The sequence below is a fragment of the Apus apus genome, chromosome 2, assembly GCF_020740795.1.
Source record: "Apus apus isolate bApuApu2 chromosome 2, bApuApu2.pri.cur, whole genome shotgun sequence".
Taxonomy (NCBI): Eukaryota; Metazoa; Chordata; class Aves; order Apodiformes; family Apodidae; genus Apus; species Apus apus.
In genome coordinates, this window is record NC_067283.1 from 32,076,973 (window position 1) to 32,100,456 (window position 23,484).

General features: G+C 40.2%; 1 protein-coding gene across 4 annotated transcripts in view; it reads left to right on the plus strand.

Annotated features, from left to right (window-relative positions):
* The window catches only part of ABCB5 (ATP binding cassette subfamily B member 5), a 56,804-nt gene that overhangs the window by 19,266 nt on the left and 14,054 nt on the right, over positions 1–23,484 (plus strand). For 3 of the 4 annotated variants that reach the window (XM_051609869.1, XM_051609872.1, XM_051609871.1), the window contains exons 2-17: positions 1,192–1,281; positions 2,345–2,432; positions 2,550–2,598; positions 3,630–3,783; positions 4,226–4,292; positions 4,532–4,723; positions 5,822–5,993; positions 7,125–7,249; positions 9,757–9,931; positions 10,865–10,978; positions 11,761–11,871; positions 14,207–14,332; positions 15,549–15,752; positions 16,943–17,113; positions 21,116–21,277; positions 21,747–21,986. In XM_051609869.1, coding sequence (XP_051465829.1) covers positions 1,233–1,281; positions 2,345–2,432; positions 2,550–2,598; positions 3,630–3,783; positions 4,226–4,292; positions 4,532–4,723; positions 5,822–5,993; positions 7,125–7,249; positions 9,757–9,931; positions 10,865–10,978; positions 11,761–11,871; positions 14,207–14,332; positions 15,549–15,752; positions 16,943–17,113; positions 21,116–21,277; positions 21,747–21,986 — 2,199 coding nt within the window. In that variant the 5' untranslated portion in view covers positions 1,192–1,232. Of the gene's footprint in view, positions 1–514; positions 545–1,191; positions 1,282–2,344; positions 2,433–2,549; positions 2,599–3,629; positions 3,784–4,225; positions 4,293–4,531; positions 4,724–5,821; positions 5,994–7,124; positions 7,250–9,756; positions 9,932–10,864; positions 10,979–11,760; positions 11,872–14,206; positions 14,333–15,548; positions 15,753–16,942; positions 17,114–21,115; positions 21,278–21,746; positions 21,987–23,484 lie in introns of those variants that run through there. The other variant, XM_051609870.1, reaches the window with a different exon arrangement.

Below are 23,484 nucleotides of genomic sequence, written 5' to 3' on the forward strand. Positions count from 1 at the left end.
AATGAAAACTCTTCTTTTGATAATATTTCTTCACTGAAATTTATCACCATGTCTTTACTCTCGGTTGAAATTCACGAAGTGCAGGGAAGCAATTCTCCAAATTCGATGTGATTTTGAAGACAGCCTGACCTTTGCTTTCAGCAGCCTGATTTTTTTTTTTCCTCTGGACAAGTGACTCCTCTTGAAATACCCCCTCACCTCTGCTTACCAGCCGTTTTCCAAACTAACGTTCTTCTAGCCGGAGTGATGGTAAGACCCCAGGTGGGAAGGCAGAACACGACGACAGGCGAGGGGACCGCGGAGGCAGGAGCCCCCCGGCCGCAAGCGAAACCTCCCTGCGGGCTCCTCGTCCTCAGCACCTCCCGCCGGGTCGCCGCACCGACCTTCACCTGAAACCCGAGCCGCGGGCGGGCGGTGCGTGGGGCTCGCCCCGCCCCGCAGGGACCGGCGGGGAGCGGAGCGGGCCGGGCCGGCGGCTGCAGCCGCTGCCTGGGGGGAACGGGGCGGGAGGGGTCCTGGGCACACACAGGTGTGGGCTGCCAAGGTAAGCTGGGGTAACACCGGGGGAGAAGGCAGCCAGAAATCTATCGAGAAGGATGCCTGGAAAATACTTTTTAAATGTCAGGTTGACTCTGTATTTTCTTATCATTATTTTAGCCTTCGTCAAGTCCATGTGTGTTTTCTTGCCTCTTTTTTTTTTTTTTTTTTTTTTTTTTAAGAAAATCTTAGGGGAGCTTGGACCATCGGTCATTTAGTGCTTCTAAATCCTGCGTGGTTGGTGGATGGCACAGTGCATCCGTGTGTCTTTAGTCTGTATCGTTAGAGTAATGATTGTGTTACAACTGTTCAGTCAGTTTTCATTAACCATAAAATAATGAGGGAAATTATCTCTGCTTTAGTAGATAATTGACAGTGATGTATGTGAATGACCTAGGGATTTAGGATAAAAAACTACTAAAAGGGGCTACTGAGTTAAATTCCATTGTAATAGTTTGCACTGTTCTTAAAAACGAACAAAACTATTTTTAATGAGAGATTATCACGCTGTTATGTGGGGGTTTTTTAGTGGTTATATTTAAGTAGGACAATATTGGTGTCGTAATGAGTCAAAAAAAAACCCACAGATGTTTTAATGTGAACTCGTTAGATACCTACTATGTCTAAATGCTTTCTTGCCTGTTTTTAATGTAGGTTTTGGTTAATGTGACTTTATAAGCATAAACCAAAGAAGAATGAGGGATTGTTCTGGAAGTTCTTCAGAAAAGAACCTCTCTGATGATGGTAAGCCACATGTGTGAAAGCGACGCGCATGCTTGAGGAATATGTTCCACAGATCCAAATCCAAAGGTGCATTTTAAGTCTTTCCTGATGGCTGTAGTGGGTTTGTAGGAGATAACCAATGACTATTCACTGAGCTACAGCCGTCACCTGGAAGATGTTTAGCTATGAGTCATTCCACCAAGTTCAACAAACTCCATTCACATGGGTAAAACTATTTAGGTGGGTCCTAGCCAGGGCATGAAAATGCTCCTAAAATAAGCTTAGTAAGGTAGAAGCACGTTATTGCCATTGAAGCTTGTCTAACCAACCTTTATAGACTGACTCACGTTAAAAACAGTATGTGGCTAATTCCATTCATAATGAGTCAGCAGTTAAGATGAATGTAAATTGGGGATCACTGGTATGTGGACCCCTTTTCTGCTCACATGATTCACAGCTGGCTCCACACTGTCATTGCTTAGATTTTTTTAATCCATTTATTATATCTCATTTTATGCATTTAGAATCATAAGCTTTCTGGGGTACGATTCTTTTGTCTAGATTTCTAAAGCTCCTAGCACAAAGGAAGTAGGATGTGTGGCAACTGTTGTCACACAAAGAAATAATAGAAATGGTTATTACAGGCAAAGACGTGATTTTTCAGTTAGCTCACATCTATCCTGTGTTACCTACAACAATTATAACCTTCACTATTTTAAAGTTCCACTTATTTCAGTAAGGCTATTCCTTGTTTTCATTCTCCTTGTTTGTGTTCAGTTGCATAGGCGTATGCAGAATTAATTACTTCTTGCTTTTAGTCTTTGATAGCTTTTCTGTATAAATAAATTGTAAATTGAAGCTTGTTTCCATCTCAGAAATGGAACTAGATTTTTTTTTTTTTCTGGAGTAGAGGAGATTAACTGAATTGAAAGGAAGTTTAAAGAAAAATTCACCAGACTGTTCCATAAACAGGAGGAAAAACTAGTCTTCAAGCTTTAAATGCAAAGGAATCAGCAGTGAGTTGCAAGAAAATGGTACAAAAGATGGGATATTATGTATAAAAAGTCTGGTTTTTATTTTGCAGAATCTTCAGGCAAGGGATATGCCAACCCTTCTTTACAACATAATGAAAATCTTGAGCAAAGCGACCAGTTAAAGCCCAGGGAAAAAAAGTAGGTATTCTTGGAACCTAAAACTTAGGGCATAGATGTATTGTGTGTGGGGCTGGGGTTTAATATGGCTCGGCTAGAAAAGGCTCATCTTAATTAGTCTCTTGTATTTTCTCTTAGGAAGGAAAATGAGAAGCCAGAGAAAAAGGTGGTTGGCATTTTTGAACTGGTTAGTGTCCTGTTTGATGGTCTGCTTTATGTTTCACTTTCTTTAGTTGTCATTGTGAGTTGTTTGTTTGTGAACAGGCAAAGAAAAAACAGAAGCAGCCTGTGACCCATTGATACTAGACCTCTTTAAAATTTGGCCTGTTAATTAAGCTCCCCACATCACTGTATTGGTAGCACATGCAGCAGTTCTACCTTAGTGCCATTGGAAGATGAAGCTCACCCTTGCTGAGGCTGACCTGGGACATATATACTGCACAGGCCTTTGCCTTAGCTTTCTTTATAAAGGATTTATCCTGTGTTTGACATCTGAGGGATCTGCTCTCTGAAAGAATCAGTGGTATGGTTTTGTCACTTTTCTATACAGCATCTATTCCCACATAACTCTTACACGTGGACTTGCTTGTTCTGGATCAAGGCAATTTATGTTCTTCTGTGGTTCATTCCATGCTCATTTACACTTTGGAAGAGGGTTAGGACAGTCGGGAATAAAATGTTCTGATTTCAGATTAACCACATCCAGGAATAGCTATGGAAGTTTAAATTCACATCCTTCTTCAAACACTTGTTCAAGGATAGACAGGCCTTAAGATACTATTTGTGTTGCAAGCATTTCCTACTGGTAGATATAAACCACGTGCTGGTCGATATCTCACTCGTGTTTGTATTTCACAGGCCTTAGTAAATATGTAACTTACTGGAACACAAAATACAATATATTCTACAGACTAGATCATCACTTAGAAACATGTAGAAACAACAGAATATACGCTGTTTTTCTTTTCCTGATGAGCTGGGGAGGAACCATGTGTCCTGCCAGTAATCCCTTCGTAGCCTTACTGAGTATGGATTTAAAGATGTACAAGACCTACCACAACGTTCTTATGTTCTGAGGTTGCTTTCAGTTGGAATGTTGTTGCTACTTAGAGTATGGATGTAGAAACAAAGCATGTTCTACAAGTCTGCTCTGCTGTAACGAATACACAAACTGTCAGGCATAACTTCACTCTTCTTTCCTCTTTAATGTGCACATAGTTTCGCTATGCGGATTGGGTGGATGTTCTCTTGATGGTAGTTGGCTTGATCTCGGCTGCTGCAAATGGTACTGGATTGCCGCTTGTGATCATTGTCTTTGGAGACATGACAAACAGCTTTGTGCTAAGCGGCATGAAATCCAACGTATCAGAAGGTAAAAAGTTAAAATTAGACTTCTGTACACACCAGTGGTTTTGCTGCGAGAGTGATGATCATTTTTTTTCACCCTAGACTATGGACTGGTGTTTGTCTGAACAAGAATATAATAAGGAAAATTCATCCTGCAAATTACTGGGTTGTTTTAATCTTTAATGATTTGAACAGGACAAAAGCCTGTGCTCTTTATGAATGAGCTTCAACTTTGGCAAGATAGTAAAGAGCGTGACTGCCTCCTCAATCATCGGTTATCAGGCACTGTAATTACTAGAAGTTCAGAAAAATTAAATGTGTATTTGCCAAGTTGTTTTCTATTTTGCAAAACCCCACTTGAAAAATACAAAACATTCCACAACTGATGACCCTAGATTGCCATAATTTATGTTCTACATCTAATACTTTCACAAATATTGCTACTTTTCTTCTTCCATCCCCCACAGATCCTTCAGTAAATAGTTCCAGCTGTCCATCAATTCCTGGCATAGATATAGAAGCTGAAATGACAAAGTAAGAGTCTTTGTAGTTATTCTGTTAACAGAATATTGAGGGGGTTTTTTCACTGTGTTAATCCTTTCAGCAGAAACCAAATGTTTGCCTTCTCAAAAAGGCTTCCCTATAATGCATCACAGGCTGCAGCATTTACTTTGGTGGGGTAAATGATGACTGCTTGTTTCTTTGTGTGTCTAACTTCTCTCACAGAAGAGTGACACAGCTGGGTGATACGGCCTTTTGTTCCCTTATCGCAGGTTTGCTTACTACTATGTGGGAATTGGCTTTGCAGTGTTGATCCTGAGCACCATCCAAGTATGGACGTTTCTGATTGCTGCTACGAGGCAGACAGCAAGGATCCGGCAGAAGTTCTTTTTTGCAGTGCTCCATCAGGAGATGGCTTGGTTTGATACTACCCAGATAGGAATGCTGAACACCAGACTGACGGAGTGAGGGCTCTGTTCATTTTTTATCCCCCTAACTATGATGTTTAAACATAAACTGTCATTTATCTTCTGTGGAATAGCCTATAGAGAGTTTAAAAAAAAACAACACACAACCACAAAAAAAAACATAATCTGCCTAGAAAAACCCCTAACTAACCAAAGATTGAAATGTTACCGCTCTGAAGGAGAAATCCATTATCCTTTTCAGCTTAATTTGTGCATTTTCTGTGATACATGCATTGGAAGGGTTTTTTTTGCTGTGAAGTGCCTGACATTAGCTTTCTAATGTCCATGAAGTATGTGGCAGACACTAGTAGATAAACTAGCTGGAGACAGCAGAGCTGTTTACAAACACTGGAAGCTCTGACACTTTATTGAATGGAAATGAGCGTGCATTTACATACAGCCAGATCTCAGGTTGGATGGTGTCCAGTCAGCTAAAGTCTTTGGAGCTTTTCCATAGATGTCGGGACTATATGCATGAATGCAGGTTTTCCTCTATTTTATTTTTTTTCCTGCAATTTCAAGATAGCTTTGGGCAGAGCTGTGACCTAAAAGGTCTAAGAGAAGCTTCAAGGAAACATCTCTCAGCTCTGACATCTGTATGTGCTGTGAAGAGAAAACAGGAAAGGAAATTTTAATGAAAAACAGAGGTTCTTCCAAATGTTTGAGCTTTTTCTCTGATAGAGATAACCCTTGATCTGAGTCTGTAGCCAAAATTAAATAAAATGCTTGAGAGAGCTGAGTAGAAGGAATCATTTGGCAATGGTCAAGGAGGCTGCTTAGTTGTATTGCTCCATTTGGATTCTGGATGAAGAAACTAGGTCATTTGTGACCTAGTGACGGGACAGAAACAGCAGAGAATGATGGAAAACAGAGAAAATTAGTCCTAAAGAATAGGAGGTTTCTGCTATGTTTTGGCCACACAAGAGACTAATGGTACTGTGTAGTAGCTGTGGTTAGGAATTTCACTGTGCCAGTTAGGAAATGGCAAAGCTTCTGACATGAGGCCACACAGCATGAAATGGAGGGGGGGAGTGAGTTAGAATGAAAGGCATTCAAAGCTAACAAATCTTTTTTAATTATTATTATGATTTAAAGGGACATCAACACCATCCATGAAGGCATTGGAGACAAGATCTGTATATTTGTACAGTTTGTTGCCACGTTTCTGACAGGGATAATTGTAGGATTCATCTACGGATGGAAGCTGACGCTGGTGATTTTGTCAGTCAGCCCTTTGCTCGCTGCATCAGCAGCAGTTTGGTCAAGTGTAAGTGTGTGGGGATTAATAAACAAAGGAAACCAGAAAAAATATTGCATCTCTTATGCACAAGAGGAGCAGGAGGGAATGGGAGAAACCTAATGTGGTTTCTAAGTTGGGAGGTTGACCCCATGCTTACTTTATGATTTCTGCTCCTCCTGTAGATTTTCTCTAGGTTCCCCAAGCACATACTTCTGTGGCATTCCCTCTGTCCACCTACACTGCCCTTGTGCCATATGGCAGCAGGCTAATCTGTGCCAGAGATTCTTCCTTGCATAGCAATTTCATAGAATTGTAGAATGGTTTGGGTTGGAAGGGACCTAAAGATCATCTAGGTCCAACCCTCCTGCATGGGCAGGGATGCCTCCCACTAGACCAGGTTGCTCGGATCAGTTTTCTCATGCAGAGCATTGGGTTAGCCCCGGCACATACTTGAGCCCCTCACTCTTCCCTCTTGACACAAATACCTTTCAAGCTTTTTCTATCTGCCCATATGCAATGTCACATCTGTTGCAAAAAAATTACCACATTTCATGGTGCATACAGAGTAGACTAATACAGATACACAGGTACCATAAACTGGGGTGATACAAATCTGTGAAGTATCTGGAGAGGTTTCCTTTTTAGTTTGGAAAACTTTCCCTTTGTGATCTGTTGTAGCCACATTGATAGGTACTGCTTTTATTCCTCAGTGGTTACTTATATGCAATACTAAGGGATTTTTGTGCTTCGAGCATTTCAAATGGGCTAGGAGGAAAAGCGTAAGAAGCTGTAATGTGACTGCTTGGCTTAACTTCAATGTCTGCTCTCGCTCTATCTTCTGAATACCTGAGATGCTGCTCAGAGCAGCTCTGGCACACCTCCCTGGCCCCACACACATCAGTGTCATTCATAGGCTGTCCTCAGCTTTGGATGAAAGTGGGTCGGTCATGAAGCTCATCTGATGCTCATGTAGTCTTTCACTGTAATAAGGATACAAGGATGGAAGGAGCTGAATTTTGGGGAAATTCGGGACACATGAGTTGACCCCCTCTTCCTTAAACTTTGTCTTGTGTCTTGAACATTGATATTCTTATTCACCAGTACAGTGTGCAGACCCTTTCAGTAGGCTGCAGTAACATCTGTTTTTCAACTTTCCAGCTCCTGGCAACCCTTACTGCTAAAGAGCTGTCAGCTTATGCCAAAGCAGGAGCTGTGGCAGAAGAAATTTTGACAGCCATCAGGACTGTTGTGGCTTTCAATGGACAGCAGAAGGCATTGGCAAAGTAAGTTTTTTGAATAATCCTGTTTTAAACATGGGAAAGGAGTTTGTCTTTGTGCTGTTTGGGTTTTTTTTGGAGGAGCAAGGGAATGGGAATCTCCTTAGAGTAATTTTACTTATATAATGAGGAGAATTAATCCTGTAAGTGGGCAGCTCACCTGAAAATAAAGATGTGTAAATAGACCTAGTCAGTAAATATAGGCTGTTTTGTATTATTGTTGCACCATAGACTCAAATGTGTCCTCTGACTGAGGTCTGGAGTTAAATTTAAAATGAAAGCAGTGAAAAGATTATCTTTACCTAGTAATGAAATGCAGCAAAGCATGTGATTAATTGCTTAACTTCTAGAACATGTGCACTGCTGTTCTGATCTTTGATTAATGAGCTTATATTTAAGCTTCACTGGATAACAGCCTTAAGTAAAATTGCTTCACTGACTTTTATTACTTTAATGATTTGCACATAACACTAGTAGCTGACCTAATCCAGTGTTGGCCCTAGTCACATGTAAAAGGTCAGGTGGATATGGCCAGCCACAAATTCGTTCACATATCACAAACAGTAACATTCAGTATGAAAATACAGGGCATCACCAGTACCATGCAGATGGAAAAGGCAGTCCAGAAGACCTGACCTGTACCATCCATTAGTGCCTTCTGTCTTTTTCAACTCTCATGTTTGCACTGGTCTTGGGTCAGGTTTCTGAGGTGATGTTAGCCCTAGCCTGGGGACATACAGCCTGTTTCTGCTTCCAAGGACTGAGTTAGTCTTACAGCACTGAATTTTGCTTGCTGGGATATGTCCATGAGTTACAATAATATTAAAACCTTGCACAGTAAAGGCAAAAAAGAGAGCCTTAAGATTGCCTAGGTCACTTACCTCTCTCCGACCCTATCCTCTTGGTCCCTGCAAATATCAGTGTCTGAAAATGCAATGGTAGGAGCTGCTTCAAACTGCTTTTTCTGTTTATGGGGGGTGTTGTGTTGTGGGGTTTTTTTTGGGGGGGGGTTGTTTGCTTGGTTTTTTTGTTGTGGGCTTTTTTTTGTTGTTGTTGCCTTTTTTGTGTGTGTGTGTGTTTGTTTGGAGGTTTTTTGTTGATTGGTTGATGGAGTCCTTTTTGAGGTCTAGAGATAAAGTAACTGATACCTAGGTGACTCCATGCCAGTAAGGCCTTTCCTTTCTTCCATGGTTGGCCAGGCAGCCTCTTCCACAGCTCCACCTCCATTTAATGTAAAAAATCCAACACTGAAATGCTGGCTCTTCTAGCAAGATCTTTTGCTAGGGACAGACAAACTATTACCATAAACTGACTAGGGCATTTTGCAAAGTTTGTGACTCCTACACAGCTCTTGAAGGATGGCTTCAGAATTAGGAAGAGCAACCTTTCACTGCATAGTGCCTTCACTGACTGCAAATGTTTACACTTTCAAGGCACCTCCAGTCATCTGCTTTTGGCAGAGGCTTGGCTCTTCCTCTGTACTTGAGTGATCATGTGTACTTGTCAGAATACTGAAATCCAGCTCTCATTTCCCTGGAGGCCCTATGATGCTTCTGATTCAAATGTAGGGCTTGGTTTTAAGAACACAGCTAAGCCAAAATATTTAAATATACTTAAGCAACAAGTACAGCATTGGTAGCATGTGAGCAATTTACATGAAAAAAAATGAAAGCACATTGTTTTAAGATTCCTTCCCAGCTGACTGAATTTCATGTCTTCCTACTATGAGAATGTTCTTTGTAGAAAATACGTATTAGGAAAGTGTGCAAGATGCTGAGCATGTTGCTGACAAGTAAAAATATACACTATTCCTGTGCTATACTTTTCATAACGAACTTGAGTAAGTGAAAGCTATTAGCTGGAAACTATAGATGAATAAATATGAACTATCATTAGAATAAATCTCTCATTGAACTTTTAAGTCTTTATAGTGGTCTCCCATGTCCACTTGTTTGCTATATTGCCATATTAATCAGTAAATTAGTTTTTATTAATCGGGGAAGTATTCCTGACTTCCCAGAGTGGGCAGTAAGAGAACAGCTCTGGCATCAGAGGGAGCTCTGGCATCTATTTATTTACCTGCCTTCATCCATAGTGCCTAGGGTTGTTTGATTTTTTTGTTTTGCCTTTTTCTAAATGTGAAAGGCTAAACCTCAGCTTTGATAAATAATATTCGTAACACTTTTTCAAGGTTTCAGGATTAATACAAACAAATGGCTCAATTGGTACCTTGTGTTCCATCGTGATAACAAAGTCATGCTACTCAATTGTTTTCTTCATGTCTTCCATAGCAGTATGAGAATGTTGTCCGTGTATGTCAGAGCAGATTTATTCAAATGAATTATATCCCTGCTTTTCTCTGTTAAAAAAAATAAATAAATCTGTATTCACTTTCTGAGACTTGAATTGTTTTTATTGCAAAAACCCTTTTAATTAAAGAAGGGCACTTGGAAATATCAATCAGAATGGTATGTGGTACCTGTCAAATTAATGGTTACCTTATCCACTTTCAGATATGATGCTAACTTAGAGATGGCTAGAAGTGTTGGAGTGAAAAAATGCATTACCACCAACACATCTCTAGGTGTTTCACAGTTTCTTATCTTTGGATCCTATGCACTTGCGTTTTGGTATGGAACCAAACTTACTGCAGAAGAGGAAGATTATGATATTGGTCGTGTGTTGATTGTAAGTACAGCAACACAGCTTTCAAAAATGCTCTGTAATTTCAAGAAAATAGCTACATAAGGGATGTGTCTGTAATTACCTCTGTTTTCTGCCCACTGCTTGGTAAATTAGCTGTTAGAAACCCACTTGGTATAAAAGAATTGAAAGGAAGGCATTCATCTTACAACAGGCTTGAATGGGACACCTTGAAATCCTACTCTAATCAATGCAGTGGCAAAAGTATCTGCAGAGGGTTACTTTCTTTGCTTGTCTTTGACCCTGTTGTAGGGCAAGGTGAACAATTTAGAACTGTAGGTTTGGGAGCAAATACAAGTGATTGGAACTGCCAACAAAATTCTAGTTAGCCACTAGGTTTAATGAATCCCACTGGTGTGCTGAGTTTGTACTGGAAAGTCCTCAAGATGTGATCTAGCCACAGTGTCTTCTCTGCATTTTGTTTACTTGCAAGTATTTACCCTAGATTACCAATTTGTTGATACTGGTTTGAGGGTACTTTGCTATCTTCTTGCCATCAAAAGTTTGGCTACACGTTTCACACTCAACTGACTTATGATGTTCCTCACAGCATGTCAAGGTAAATGTGTGTTGGTCCCACAGGTGGGATTTCAGTTATGAAACTCTGGACTAAGTTTTGCAAGCCTCTTAACTTTGAGAACATCTGGAAAGCCACAAAGCTATTTGTTCTACTTGTAGATTATAGAAAATGCAAAAGCATTGAAAAGAAAAGCTATTCATACCACATGAGCATGTGTCAGTAGTTACCACTCACCCCAGGAAAATGGGGAGTGGACAGGAGTGACTGAAATGCACTTTCCACTTTTGTATTTAACTCTTCTAGGAAGGGGGCACTAGAAAGACTGGGGCATTTAACAGCTAGGCACTGGTGGGTCTGTAATCACCATTAACTGCAATGCTTCCCTCCATCTCCTGCAGGTGTTCTTCTCTGTGCTCATTGGAGCTTTCTCCCTGGGCCAGGCAGCTCCCAACCTGGAGGCTGTGGCTAATGCACGTGGGGCTGCTTATGAAGTATATCAGATTATCAACAAGGTAAATATCTAAGTAGAAAAGAAGCCTTTCAATTGGACTTAATTATTTTTCTTGTTTGGGGTTTTTGTTGTTTTTTTTTTTCTTGACGGACATAACAAAAGCACTCAAAAGTCCCTAGCCTGTGAACTCTATAGATGTCTACCACTGAAACCCATAGTATTTCCATTCATATCAGGAAAATTGCCTCTTTATTTGTTGCATTTTTAGATAACAGTATAGTGTATGTATGCACAATTTCAGCTGAGCTGGGATTTTTTTGGGTGGGAGAGCTGGTGGGGAGGAGACTAATAGTGCTATTGAAAGCTATAGTAATAAAAATACAGCACTGATGTTGCTATGAAAAAGGGTTTCCACATTGTTATTACCTTGATCTTGCTGTGATATGCAGCAAATGGATAATCTGTTTGTATAAAATATTTTTAACAAGTAGGACTAGAAAGTTCACTCCAAGATGGCTACGTTGTTCTTGATATGAATGTAAAAGAACTCTTTTGTATGGATAACTGAGGACCATATTTAGGCTGCAAGATAATATAGTTAAGTTCTGCAATTACAGATACTCTGCTGTGGATTTTGTTGTATTTGAAGATGTGCTGTATTTTTAAAGCAGAATTCACAGTTCTCTTGCATTCAGCATCCTGTGAGTGAAATGCAGCTGTGCTGTGGTGGGATGCTGTGAAAACCAGCAGCTAAGAAAGTAAAGGAGAGAACAGTGTATCCAGCTGAAGTAGCAGTTCCAAAAGTGTAATAACCAGTAATATATTTTTAAAATACCTTTCCAGAAACGGCTCATAGATAGCAGCTCTAAGGAAGGCTACAAACCAGACAAGCTTGTAGGAGAAATAGAATTCAGAAACATCCATTTCAATTACCCATCCAGACCTGATGTTAAAGTAAGTGTTCATTCTGGAGTAATCTACTGTACTGAAATTCTGCAGCCTGTGTCTGTATTATTTCTCTGATCTTGTTGTTGAATGCAAAATGCATTCCTATCTTGGGAGATTGGACATTATTTTTTTTTCCCAGCAGTGCACAAAGACAAAGCTCTAGATCTGTTGCCACTGGCTGCCTGCTCACCATTCTTATGTGCTAGACAATGTTAAGAAGGAATATGTTGCTTCTAGTCCAAATTTCTGTGAACAAGAGCTCTGATAAACCAAAGAAGATTTTTGAAGTTCTGTCATTAAAACTTCCAGACCTTACACAGTTAAACCAGGAAGCCGTTCTTTCAAGTCCCGTTCTTACTGTGGTGGTATCTCGTGTGAAAAGTGACCTGTGAGATAGGCTTTGCAACAATTATGCCATCAAATGGATAGAAACATAACATTCTAAATACACATTTGGAAGTAAAATGTTCAATAAACAGATGTGTCTGTTCTTTGCCAGTTGAGCTTCCCTTAGTAACTGTGTTGTGCAGTGCTGTGTACATTATGTCATGGTGATCTACTTTTGTGGCCATTCATTTGGTCTGACCTCTCTACCAGTTCATAGTTTATAATCAACTGTTTATAATATTTTTAAGACATTGACAAAGTTGAAGGAAAGAGAGATTTGCTGCTGCTGTTACTTGATCAAGGCAAAGGTAGAAACAGAGATTTTTAACATCAACAATTAAAAACTGAAAATGCCAGTGAAGGAGTGACAATTGGCAAGTTCATATAGCACTGTGGGTATTTCTTCAGATAGCTCTTCCCACCTTAGCCACCTGAGGTCTGTCCCATAGTGTATCAAATCTGTTTCTAGGATACTGGGGCTTCTAAAGGGCAGGGAGAAAGGCTAGGCCTGGGTCTAACTGAAGGCAGTGCAACGCATCTTCTTTCACTTTTGGCTGAGAAATCAGAAGTGACAGAGCGGTCTCTTCATCCTTCTCTGAAAATGCTGTTCAGGCCAATGAGCGTGCCAAATGGGAGGGAAATAAGAAATATTTTGTAGTCCTTCCAGAATCTACTGAGTCAGCACCTCTCCCTACTACAAGTATCAATGTTATTTAAAATCAGCAAAGCATGCAGAAGTTATCCACAATCTCTCAAGTAATTGGTGCAATACACTGTAATCTTGCCAGTCCAGGTTAAACCAAATCAAAGATCTGAGGAGACTAGTTATTGTCAGTTTTAATCCTAACAACACCTTGTCTGATAAAAGAGAAAAAAAATAACCGCTTAGGTGGTTGTGACTGTCTGCATCTGGAGAAATTATGAGGTCTGGTAAATAGTTACTACTTGATAATGCAGACACCAGGCTATCGGCTTCTTGGAGATACAAACCCTTCTGGATGTAACACAGAGAGAGGAGAGCAATATTTGCAACTATTTTAATCTCTCATTGCAAAAACATGTGTAGGCAAAATTATAAATCAGCCTGGTATAAACAAGAAGAGTTCCCATAGCAGCCAAATATTTTGGCAACTAGACAGCATTACTCATATATGACATGGACATCTTTTGAGGTAAAATGTTCCTAAATGTGAAAATGGCCACAAAGATAACATTAATCTCTAACTACTCCCCAGGTACTGAGGCTGTTAACAATAAAGCTTGGGATTTATTAAGGCTTTTCCAGCAGTTACCTTGTCAAAACAGTCATTTATATTCTAAAAGTAGAAGAAAGCAAGCTTGTTTCTCAGCTATGTTTAGCACCTGAGAAATATTTTTCTGTGAGATTCATAACTAAGTGTTATGCCATTGTCTTAAGTACTGGAAAACCGGACGGCAGGAGGTTTAAGACCCCCAAGACTGCTACTAGATCATAGAAATTAGAGGAAGTGAGCTATGAAGTTTAGAGTACAGTGGCTGTGTCCATGTTAGCTGATTCGAGCATGCAGGGGAATTTTCCCAGGCACTGGAATGCAATGGTCTATGCAAGGGAACTCTTAAAATGTTTCCTGGCATGAACTTGGCCTATTCCAGTTATCAATCTTCTCAAAAAATTCCCATGCTTGGTTTGGTAGACAGGAGGATCCAGGGACTGTTCCCAGAAAGCAGGTTGCATGTAGCCATCCTGTTTCAAAGGCTGATATACTTCACAACCATAGATGCAGTCTCTTTCATATTAGTGCCCCAGAATGTTCCCAGGTACAATTAACTTGCTAATATTGCCCTACCAGTCTGTGCCCCTTACTACTGCCTTAATTATTGCTACAGTTACTTCAACAGATTTTGGTCAAACCTGTCAAACTAAGATATAATTCTTTTGTTGTTGTTTTTTGTTGTTTGTTCATTTTCTTCTCAGATCCTCAAAGGTCTAAACTTGAAAGTTCAAACTGGGAAAACCATTGCTTTGGTTGGTGCCAGTGGCTGTGGAAAAAGCACAACTGTTCAGTTGCTGCAGAGATTCTATGATCCTGTCCAGGGAGAAGTGAGTGCCTGCAAGTGAACTGTAAAATCTGAGAGCTCTTAGGATAAGCACCAGTTTCCCATATTGACTGAGTCTTGATTTTTGTTGTTGTTTTTTAATTGAATTTGAGCATACCTGTGCATAGTTCAGTATTTCCACAATTTAAATTTCAAATGAACTGTCTTCATCTGTTGGCTTGACTCCATTATCGTCCTCTTTATTGAAGTACTATGCCAGAAGTAGTAAACACCACAAATCTTCAAATAATGCAAGATCTGAATTTCTGTTTCTTTTCATCCACAATTGGCTTTTCAGGTTCTGTAAACTTCTTAAAGCAGAGAGTACTCTACTATGTTTTGCTTTCTTTTCATCAAACATACAGGAGTTGTTTTCTTGGCTTCTTTTTCTCTATCTGGTAACCCACAGCAGAAGTTTCCATCGTTGCACATTTGTATGTCTGTTCTACCACTAAACACTAGATCCAGTCAGTAAATGGTAAATGTTTCTCATGAGAAATTTCAAAAGGAAAAAAAGAGGAAAATAGCAAATATGTTTCTAACAAATATTTTTTTAATACTTAATTTTTGACAAATGCTACTTAGTAGTTGTTGCTGCTATTTGGAGCTAGGTAAGTATTTCAAGTAGGAAATACTGAACTATTGCTGCTGCTGCATAGTGTAGTAAGGTGTGTGTCTTAATATCAACACAGTTGTTTCTTAAACTTACTGTTTCTGTGGGTGTTGATTCCTACCCCCATGCCTCAGTTTGCTGTTCATCTCCTAGGATAATGTCAGTGTTCATAGGAGCACATTGCAAATTATGTAGGTTAAAAATAACTTTCCTTTCCTTTTTAGTCATCTTGGATTATTTATTTGTTCTGTTGTAAAGCACAGCCACAGAGACAATTGTGTAGCCACAACTGTGAGGGCAACAAACTGGCATGGGGACATGAGAAGAGGGTGAAAAATAGGCATTGTTATTGAAAGGGGAGAAAAAACTAAACAACACAATGTAAAAAATAGTCCTCATTTATTCTGTTTATGCTGCTTCTCACTTTTCTAGCTTGTGCAGTGGATGGAAAAACTACAGTTGTAACTTCTCCCAACGCAGTTTTCTACTGAAGATGCCATTTTTTTCCTTTTTTATCCTCGTAGCTGATACTTAAGTAATAGTAATTAATTGATTTATTATTAATAGAATGCATTTCCTCAGCTTTGATATATTGTTTTCCTCTCAGATTACCTTAGATGGTCGGGATATTCGGACACTAAATGTGAAGTGGCTAAGAGAAAATATTGGTATTGTGAGCCAGGAGCCTGTTTTGTTTGCAACAACAATAGCAGAGAACATTCGCTATGGCCGAGAAGATATTTCTGATGCAGAAATTGAGCAAGCAGCCAAGGAAGCTAATGCTTTTGACTTCATATCTAGACTGCCTGATGTGAGTTTATGAACTTCCTTTGAGTGTAAGAGTGAAAGGTCCATTTAGGCTGGTGTACTATTTCTGAGAAGGGAGAGCATGGGAATTCAACTTGTAGTATAACTTCCCAAAATACACTTGTAGCCTCCAGCAGCTTTCAGTTCAGGGACTTTCTGGACTTGTTACTGTGCCTTTGTTTGGTTGCCCTCAAAGCATTTGTGCTAAAGTCAGGAAAAAGTATGAATGCCTTAACTCAGGAAAAAGGAAGCTTCATAGCTATGTCACCATATTAGGAGGCATGGGAAGAGTTGGGCTCTTAAGGAGAAGATCCAGAAATCAAAAATCCTTTGTCAGGAGCTGTCTGCACATTCATTACAAAAGGGAGGGTGGAAATAAATAAGTGTACCCTGAACCAAGGTCAGTTTTAGCAGCTGGGAGCTTAAATTCTCTCTCTGCTTGATATTCGTAGCTTTTAGCTCTCTCCGAGACATAGGTGCCCTACTCCTTCAGGGTGGGGATGGGAAGTGAGATCAGTCATTCAAAATAAATCCTCAGGAATGGATGATGATATGTACTTCCTTTTGGTTCTGCAGTTAAAAATATGTGGAAAAAAGTGCCCACCTGGGATTTTATTTCAAATTATTCAACTACATCAGAGAGGTCCACCCCCATCTCTCAAGCATGTGCCATTTCTACTGTGTCAGCCTGTTCCAAGGCTCCATCCTCTCAGGAAGTTATTTGATGATTTTTGCTCTTAAACAGCTGTATAGTTAAAGACTACAGTGAGATTTGAGAGTGGCCACGTTGGACTGGTAGTTGTTTCTTACACAGTCAGTAGGAACCAAGCCATGGCTCCAACGGGGGTGTCTCGGGTTCAGAGAAGCACTGTTAGAGTTCCTGGTGGGTCCCTATGATCTCAGTAAATAGAGAGATGTCTTATGGGCTTCTCTTGAGAAAACCCAGGGTTTGAAGCACTCTCTGAGCAGTAAAAATCAGTACTTTAAAGAACTCTTTAAGTTCAAAGTTAGGCTTCCACAGTATGTAGTGTGGTTAGGAGGGCTTGTCTAAGGGCTCAATGGATGCATGTTTGCTCATGCATAAGTCAGCCAGATAAAGCTACCTCTTGCCTAAAAGCTGAGTACTAAGGATTACGGAGAGAAGCAAGGACTTCATTTGAGTCATTCTACAACTTCTTTTTTGTCTTTTCTCAGAAATTTAACACCATGGTAGGGGAAAGAGGGGCTCAGCTGAGTGGGGGACAGAAGCAGCGAATAGCTATTGCTCGTGCCCTGGCAAGAAATCCCAAGATTCTTCTTCTGGATGAAGCTACTTCTGCACTAGATACTCAGAGTGAATCCATAGTGCAAGCAGCTCTCGATAAGGTAGGAGTCATGTTACTGAAGCTACCAGCCACTGTAAATAGGTGCAACAGCACTTTAAAAAAATTAACATACAATTTTTGGTGCAGGTTTCCATTGGCATAAAGAACACTGGAAAATAAAATTTGGATGGATGTTACAATTTCAGGGAGTTGAAACAATCAAAATTTTACTTAGGAATCATTTCTGTTTTGGTTTTTTAGTGTTATTACTAATGACCAAGATTCTCAAACTCATATGTAACTGTAACTTATGTTTCCTGTACTCCCTTTCTCAAATCACAATTGTTTGTTTGCTGGTGAAATATGGATCGTATCTTATCAAGGCAAGGCATAAGGACTGAATGGCCTTTTAAAGGTAGATAAATAGAAATATGTAGCATAATATTCCTAGTATTTGTTCATCATTGAAGAGTTACTTCATGATTTTCAGGAAGCTCTTGGGATTTGGCAGCTCTTTCTTTACTCGGACTGAAGGCAAATCAGGCCCTACACAGAACAAAAAGCAGAACCAATCACAAATACTGAGTCTCTGCCCTCCCTGTGTTTATCTGCCCCCCAACTCTAGGGTGGACACTAACACAGAGCAGAGCTGTCAGAGCTCTTACCCATATCTCTGTCCCACCAGCTCACAGTCTCCAGGCCCTCCTTCATCAGCAGTTTCCACCAAGATGTAGTGGAGCCTAGAGGCTTTGATTAAAAAAGAACTTCATGGTTGAGGTGAAATGTTTTTTTCATTTATCTAATATTTATTTTTTAAAGCTAATTGAAAAAATCCTGCCTTCATTTCAGTAGTTATGCACAGATAGATATGAGTTAGAAGTATGGCTCCAGAGAAATAGAGAATTTACCACTGTCATTGCCAGTGAGTTTAAGTATGATGCAGAAATGTAGCTGTTGGTTATATTGATGTGACTATACTGCTATTATCAGGTAACAATGTGGATGTAAAAATAATATTAATCTGTGTATAAATAATATTATTGCTGCAAAGTTAAGCACTAAAAGATTGCCACTTAAGCCATCATTTAGCCACCTTCTGCATGTTCTTCAATTCCATGATCAAATACTAACCTTTTCTAGAAGCTTATCACTTCATTTAGAATTATAGAATTGTTTTGGTTGGAAAAGATCTTTAAGATCATGAAGTTCAACCATTAACATAGCACTGCCAAGTTCGCCATTAAATCATGTCCCTAAGAACATTATCTGTATGTGTTTTAAATACCTCCAGCGATGGTGACACAACCACCTACCTGGGCAGCCAGTTCCAGTGTGTGACAACCCTGTCAGTGAAGACAATTTTCCTAATATCCAATGTAAACCTCCTCTGGCACAACTTTGGGCCATTTTTTCTTGTCTTGTCATTTGTTACTAGGGAGAAGAGACCAATCCCTGCCTCATTGCAAACCTCCTTTCAGGTAGTTTTAGAGAGCAATAGGGTCTCCCCTCAGCCTCCTTTTCTTTAGACTAAACAGCCCCAGTTGCCACAGGTGCTCATCATAGGACTTGCTCTCCAGACCCTTCACCATCTTCCTTGTCCTTCTCTGGACTTACTCCAGCACCTCAATGTCCTTCTTGTACTGGGAGGCCTAAAACTGAACACAGTATTCAGAGTACGGCCTCACCAGTGCCGAATACAGGGGGATGTTGACTGCTCTAGTCCTGCTGGCCACACTATTTCTGATATAAGCCAGGATGCTGTTGGCCTTCTTGGCCACCTAGGCACACTGCTGGTTCATTTCAGCTGGCTGTCAGTCAACACTCCCAGGTCCTTTCCTGGCTGGCAGCTTTCCAGCCACTTTTCCCCAAGCTATAGGGTTGTTGTGCAGGACCAGACACATCTGACCTTGTTGAGTCTCGTACAGTTGGCCTCAGCCCATCAATCCAGTCTGTTGAGATTTAGTGCATAACATAAAGGGAGATCACTCAATTAAGGGAACTTTTCTATATACTCATCCTTCAGCATGTTCCCAAAACACACCAAAATGAACCCTGAATCATAGCTTGTTCATCTTTTCACAGCTTTTTGATGTCCACCAAAGTAGTCTTCAAGTGGGATTTATGAACTTCTCAACATCCTTTAGTGGAAAAAATGGTGCTAATATTGTTATTTTCACAGCTGAGGAGCAGAGATACTAACCTCACAAATGCGTGCTATTTCTGAGCAGTCATACACAGATGCTTGTACTGGGGTGTTTTTCAGATAACTTTGCACCTTTTAACGCATTTGGCTTGTTCTGGTCCACGGCTCCCAGCTGCAGTGGTGAAGGTTCTGCACTTCTGTGCATTAGGGCACAGGCATGGAAATGGCACTGAGACAGATCTCCTGTGACAGGCTTTGAGTGACTCAGATCTGTGAGAACTTGGTGGCAAGTGTAGGGGAAGAATCATAGAATCATAGACTGGTTAGGGCTGGAAGGGACCTTAAAGATCATCTAGTTCCAATGCTCATGCATGGGCAGGGACACCTTCCAGTAGACCAGGTTGCTCAAAGCCCCATCCAACCTGGCCTTGAACACTTCCACAGGGGGCATCCACGGCTTCTCAGGGCAAGCTGTTCCAGTGCCTCACCATCCTCATAGTGAAGATTTTATTTCCAATGTCCAACCTAACTCTGCCCTCTTTCAATTTAAAACCATTACTCCTTGTCCTATCACTACATGCCCTTGTAAAAAGGCCTTGCCCAGCTTTCCCTGAGGCCCCCTTCAGGTGCTGGAAAGCTGATACAAGGTTTTCTGGAGCCTTCTCTTCTCCAGGCTGAACAAACTGAAATCTCTCAGCCTGTCTTCATAGGAGAGGTGCTCCAGCACTCTGATCATCTGTATGGACCTCTGGACTCACTCTGACATCTCCATGTCTATCTTGTGTTGGGGGTTCCAGAGCTGGACACAGTACTTTAGGTGGGTCTCACAAGAGTGGAGTAGAGGGGCAGAATCACCTTCCTTGACCTGCTGTCCAGGTTCTTCTAATGCAGCCTAGGATATGGTTGGCTTTCTGGGCTGCAAGCATACATTGCTGGCTCATCTCCATGGAAGCAGTCATCTGCTGACACTGTTCCCATCTTCTCCACACTCCTGTTCCTGGGCTAATACGATGTACAACTTCAGTAGCAAGTAACTTCTAGTGGGCTTCATGACTGCAGAACATTATTGTTGTGTGAGGTCCCTTTGGATTTCTCCTCCTGCCCCAAGCCACTATCTGCTCCAGGTGTCAGCGAGGAGGGAAGCTGCTCTCTTCAGCAGCCACAAGCTGGCGTGTGCTCCCTTGCTGCATGAGGACTGTGTGTACCACTGGTCTGTGTGTGGCAGCTGGAGAGGGATGGAGCACGTAACCTGCAGACTGAAGCTTCAGCTACTCTCACTGCCAAATCCCAGCAGGCCCCTTTAGAGAATGTAGCAGTTGACAATTTGAGTTGTAGCTTATTTCATTGGACTGGAGGAGAGCTGTAGGGAGCAGCAAAAACCCAATTCTGACCCCAGGTGTGCTCTACTCTGTGCTTTCCTGCTGAGTCTTGTCAGAAGTCAAGTTCATGCTATAATTCCAAAAATACACATGGGCAGTATATAAGGAAAATACTCTTTGTTTATATGCTAGCTATCCTGACTTCATTTTGAGAGAGATCCAACTATGCTCACTGCATATTGCTCGCATGCTTGCATACACATGGAAACACTTTATGGGCAACCTTAGCTCAAACAGTTAAAAGTTAGTAAAAAGTCAAGTAACCTTAGTTATAGCCTTTCAAATCTGCATTGCCTGTCTAATAAGATTAATTGGTATTCTCTGCCTAAATTAGTCAAGTTGAAATGTCCTTAGACTGGTAAACAAGAGATGTGAAACCAGGAAAAAAAAAACAAAACACTTTGCTTGCAGAAGAAAGAATTATTTTTCAAGTTTGGCTTAATTTTTTATTATAAGTGTCCCCAAATAACTTTGTTTTTTTTCTATGCAGCTTGCTTGCATATTTTCATGTAAATTGCATTTTTTTTTTTTTTTCTGTAAGGCTCGGACTGGCCGTACCACTATTGTGATTGCTCATAGACTGTCTACCATCAGGACTGCTGACACTATTGCTGCATTTGAGAAAGGCATCGTAGTTGAACAAGGAACACACAGTGAGCTCATGGTGCAGAAGGGAGTCTACTATTCTCTTGTAATGCAGCAGGTAAGCACAAATTATTTATTTTCTTTCTCCATTTCACAAACTTGTGAAATGCTGGTATGTGGAGCCATTTTCTATCTGTAGGTCCTGCACATTTAGCAGCTGCCAGCTGGACAGTTGCTCTAGTTTGACCAGGGAGACAGACTTGGAATTCTTGGGTGTTTTACCCGTAAGTATTTCACATTTATGCAATCCAGTATGTGAAAGCATAAATGAGTAGAAGGCACAGGCTACATACTTATGGCATAACCACAGAATTCTTGGATTCCAGGTGGATTCCATACACTGCTTAAAGGAAAGGAAAAAAAAAAAATTGGGACCAGATAATGTACTGTCATTCTGTGCTGAAATGTATGTGGCCTTTAGGCAACAGTGACCATGAGACGGAAACAGTGGTACTTTTGAGAAAAATACTCCTTTCCTTTTCCCTGCTCAAAATGCTTTATGAGTGTGTATCTTGAATTCTCACTAGGGCTGTAGCAATAATGTTGAAGATGAAGGAACATCAGAAGAAAGTGAAGACATGGGGCCTGAGGAGTATGAGGAAAATGACAGGAAGGATCTTGTGGAGGAGCTGACTCTTCAAGATGATTTTGAAGAATCAGTGATGTCTGGGAGGGGCAGTGTACGAAGAAGATCCAGCAGGTATAAGAGAAAGAGGCGCTTTTATAAGAAAAAGGCCTTTGGAAAAAAGAAAAACAAGCAGCTGGAGGTTGGTATTAAAAGTTTAGTTTAGAATTTTTGTGGCAACCTGTAAACGTAAACACAAAGCACATAATTTTGCTTACTTTTAGATATCTGGCTGCTGTGCAACCTTTACTTTGTTGCTATTACAGTCAGTAGTCACCAGACTGAGTATATGCCCTAGGAATATCAAGGCAATCGTGTCTTGACTAAAACTTAATTTTGATACTATTGACTTAATGTGGTGCTGGAAAGAACTTGTGCTGTTCTTTGGTCATGTTTCATAAAATTAAGTGCATTATTTCAGTGTTACTGAAGTTTTAATTCTATTAATTGTATCTAATTAAATTAGTTATGAGGTTTCCTTTGTAGAATTCTTTACTTCGTGGTACTCACTGTTGCAAATACTAGTTGGTAATGTGTAATCCCTGTGTGCAGCCATGTGCAGATCAAGTTTTAAGGCACTTTGGAGTATCATGTTACATTTATGTCAAATGAAAAAAATTTACTGAAACCCTAACATTTTTTAAGTGTATTCTAAATAGAAGAACCATTTTTCTCTCAGTCTTAGTGTATGCTTTAAAGTATCCAGTTCTGGAGGTTTTTATTCAGATAAAACACTTTAATTGACAAATGTTATATAACTATAAAAGTTATATAGGAAGTTCAGGTTTAAAAACAGCTTTGGTTTGTCCAAGTTGAGTTATATGTGGCAATCAATGGAGGCAGATGTCCAGTATACTCTGGATCAGACTTTGTGTGGGCAGCTCACTATAATCTTGTTTTTGTCTTTTTCTATTTAGTACTGCTAGAACTATAGCGTGAGATACACTGGAAGGGTTGTTGGGGATTTAATTTTTTTCACCCAACATCAAAAGAAAAATAAAATAAATGTAGATTCTGAAGTAAAGTCACAGATTCTTTTAAATCTATGGAAGTTGGTACCTCATCTGTAATACAGCATCTGATTATTTAAAATAGCAATGGAAGCCTTAGTCTACTTGATATCTATCACTATTCCTTCTCACTAAAGTATAGCTTCCTGCTTAAGATCCTGTTAGAGGAAGCAGTGGGTGTTCAAGACTTCAGTATTTATCACATTCACAAAAAGTTAAGAAACCAAACATCCAACTATTTAATTACTTGAGAAAGCTCAGTCCACTTCTACCATTGAGGCTTAGCCATCCTTATTCAACATCTGAAATATGGAACAAAATAACCAGGAAACAAGAGCAACTTACTGCCTAGTATTTTGTCTCATTTCCAATGTTTTCATTTTTTCCTTTTCCAGAACTGCCCCTGAGGAGGCGTAGACAATTGAATAAACTAGTAAAGCAGAACAAGGCATTTTTTGTCCTTTCAAAGGAGCTGCCAGCTCACTGACGGTTATATATGCCTCTGTCATGCTTTTGGTAATGATGCATAGGCTATAGTCTGCACAAGAGAGAGACAACCTCTGCCCAGTTGCATTACTGCCAGCCCACTAGCATTTAGCTGAACCCAAGGGATCTTTGCTGTGCTCTGAA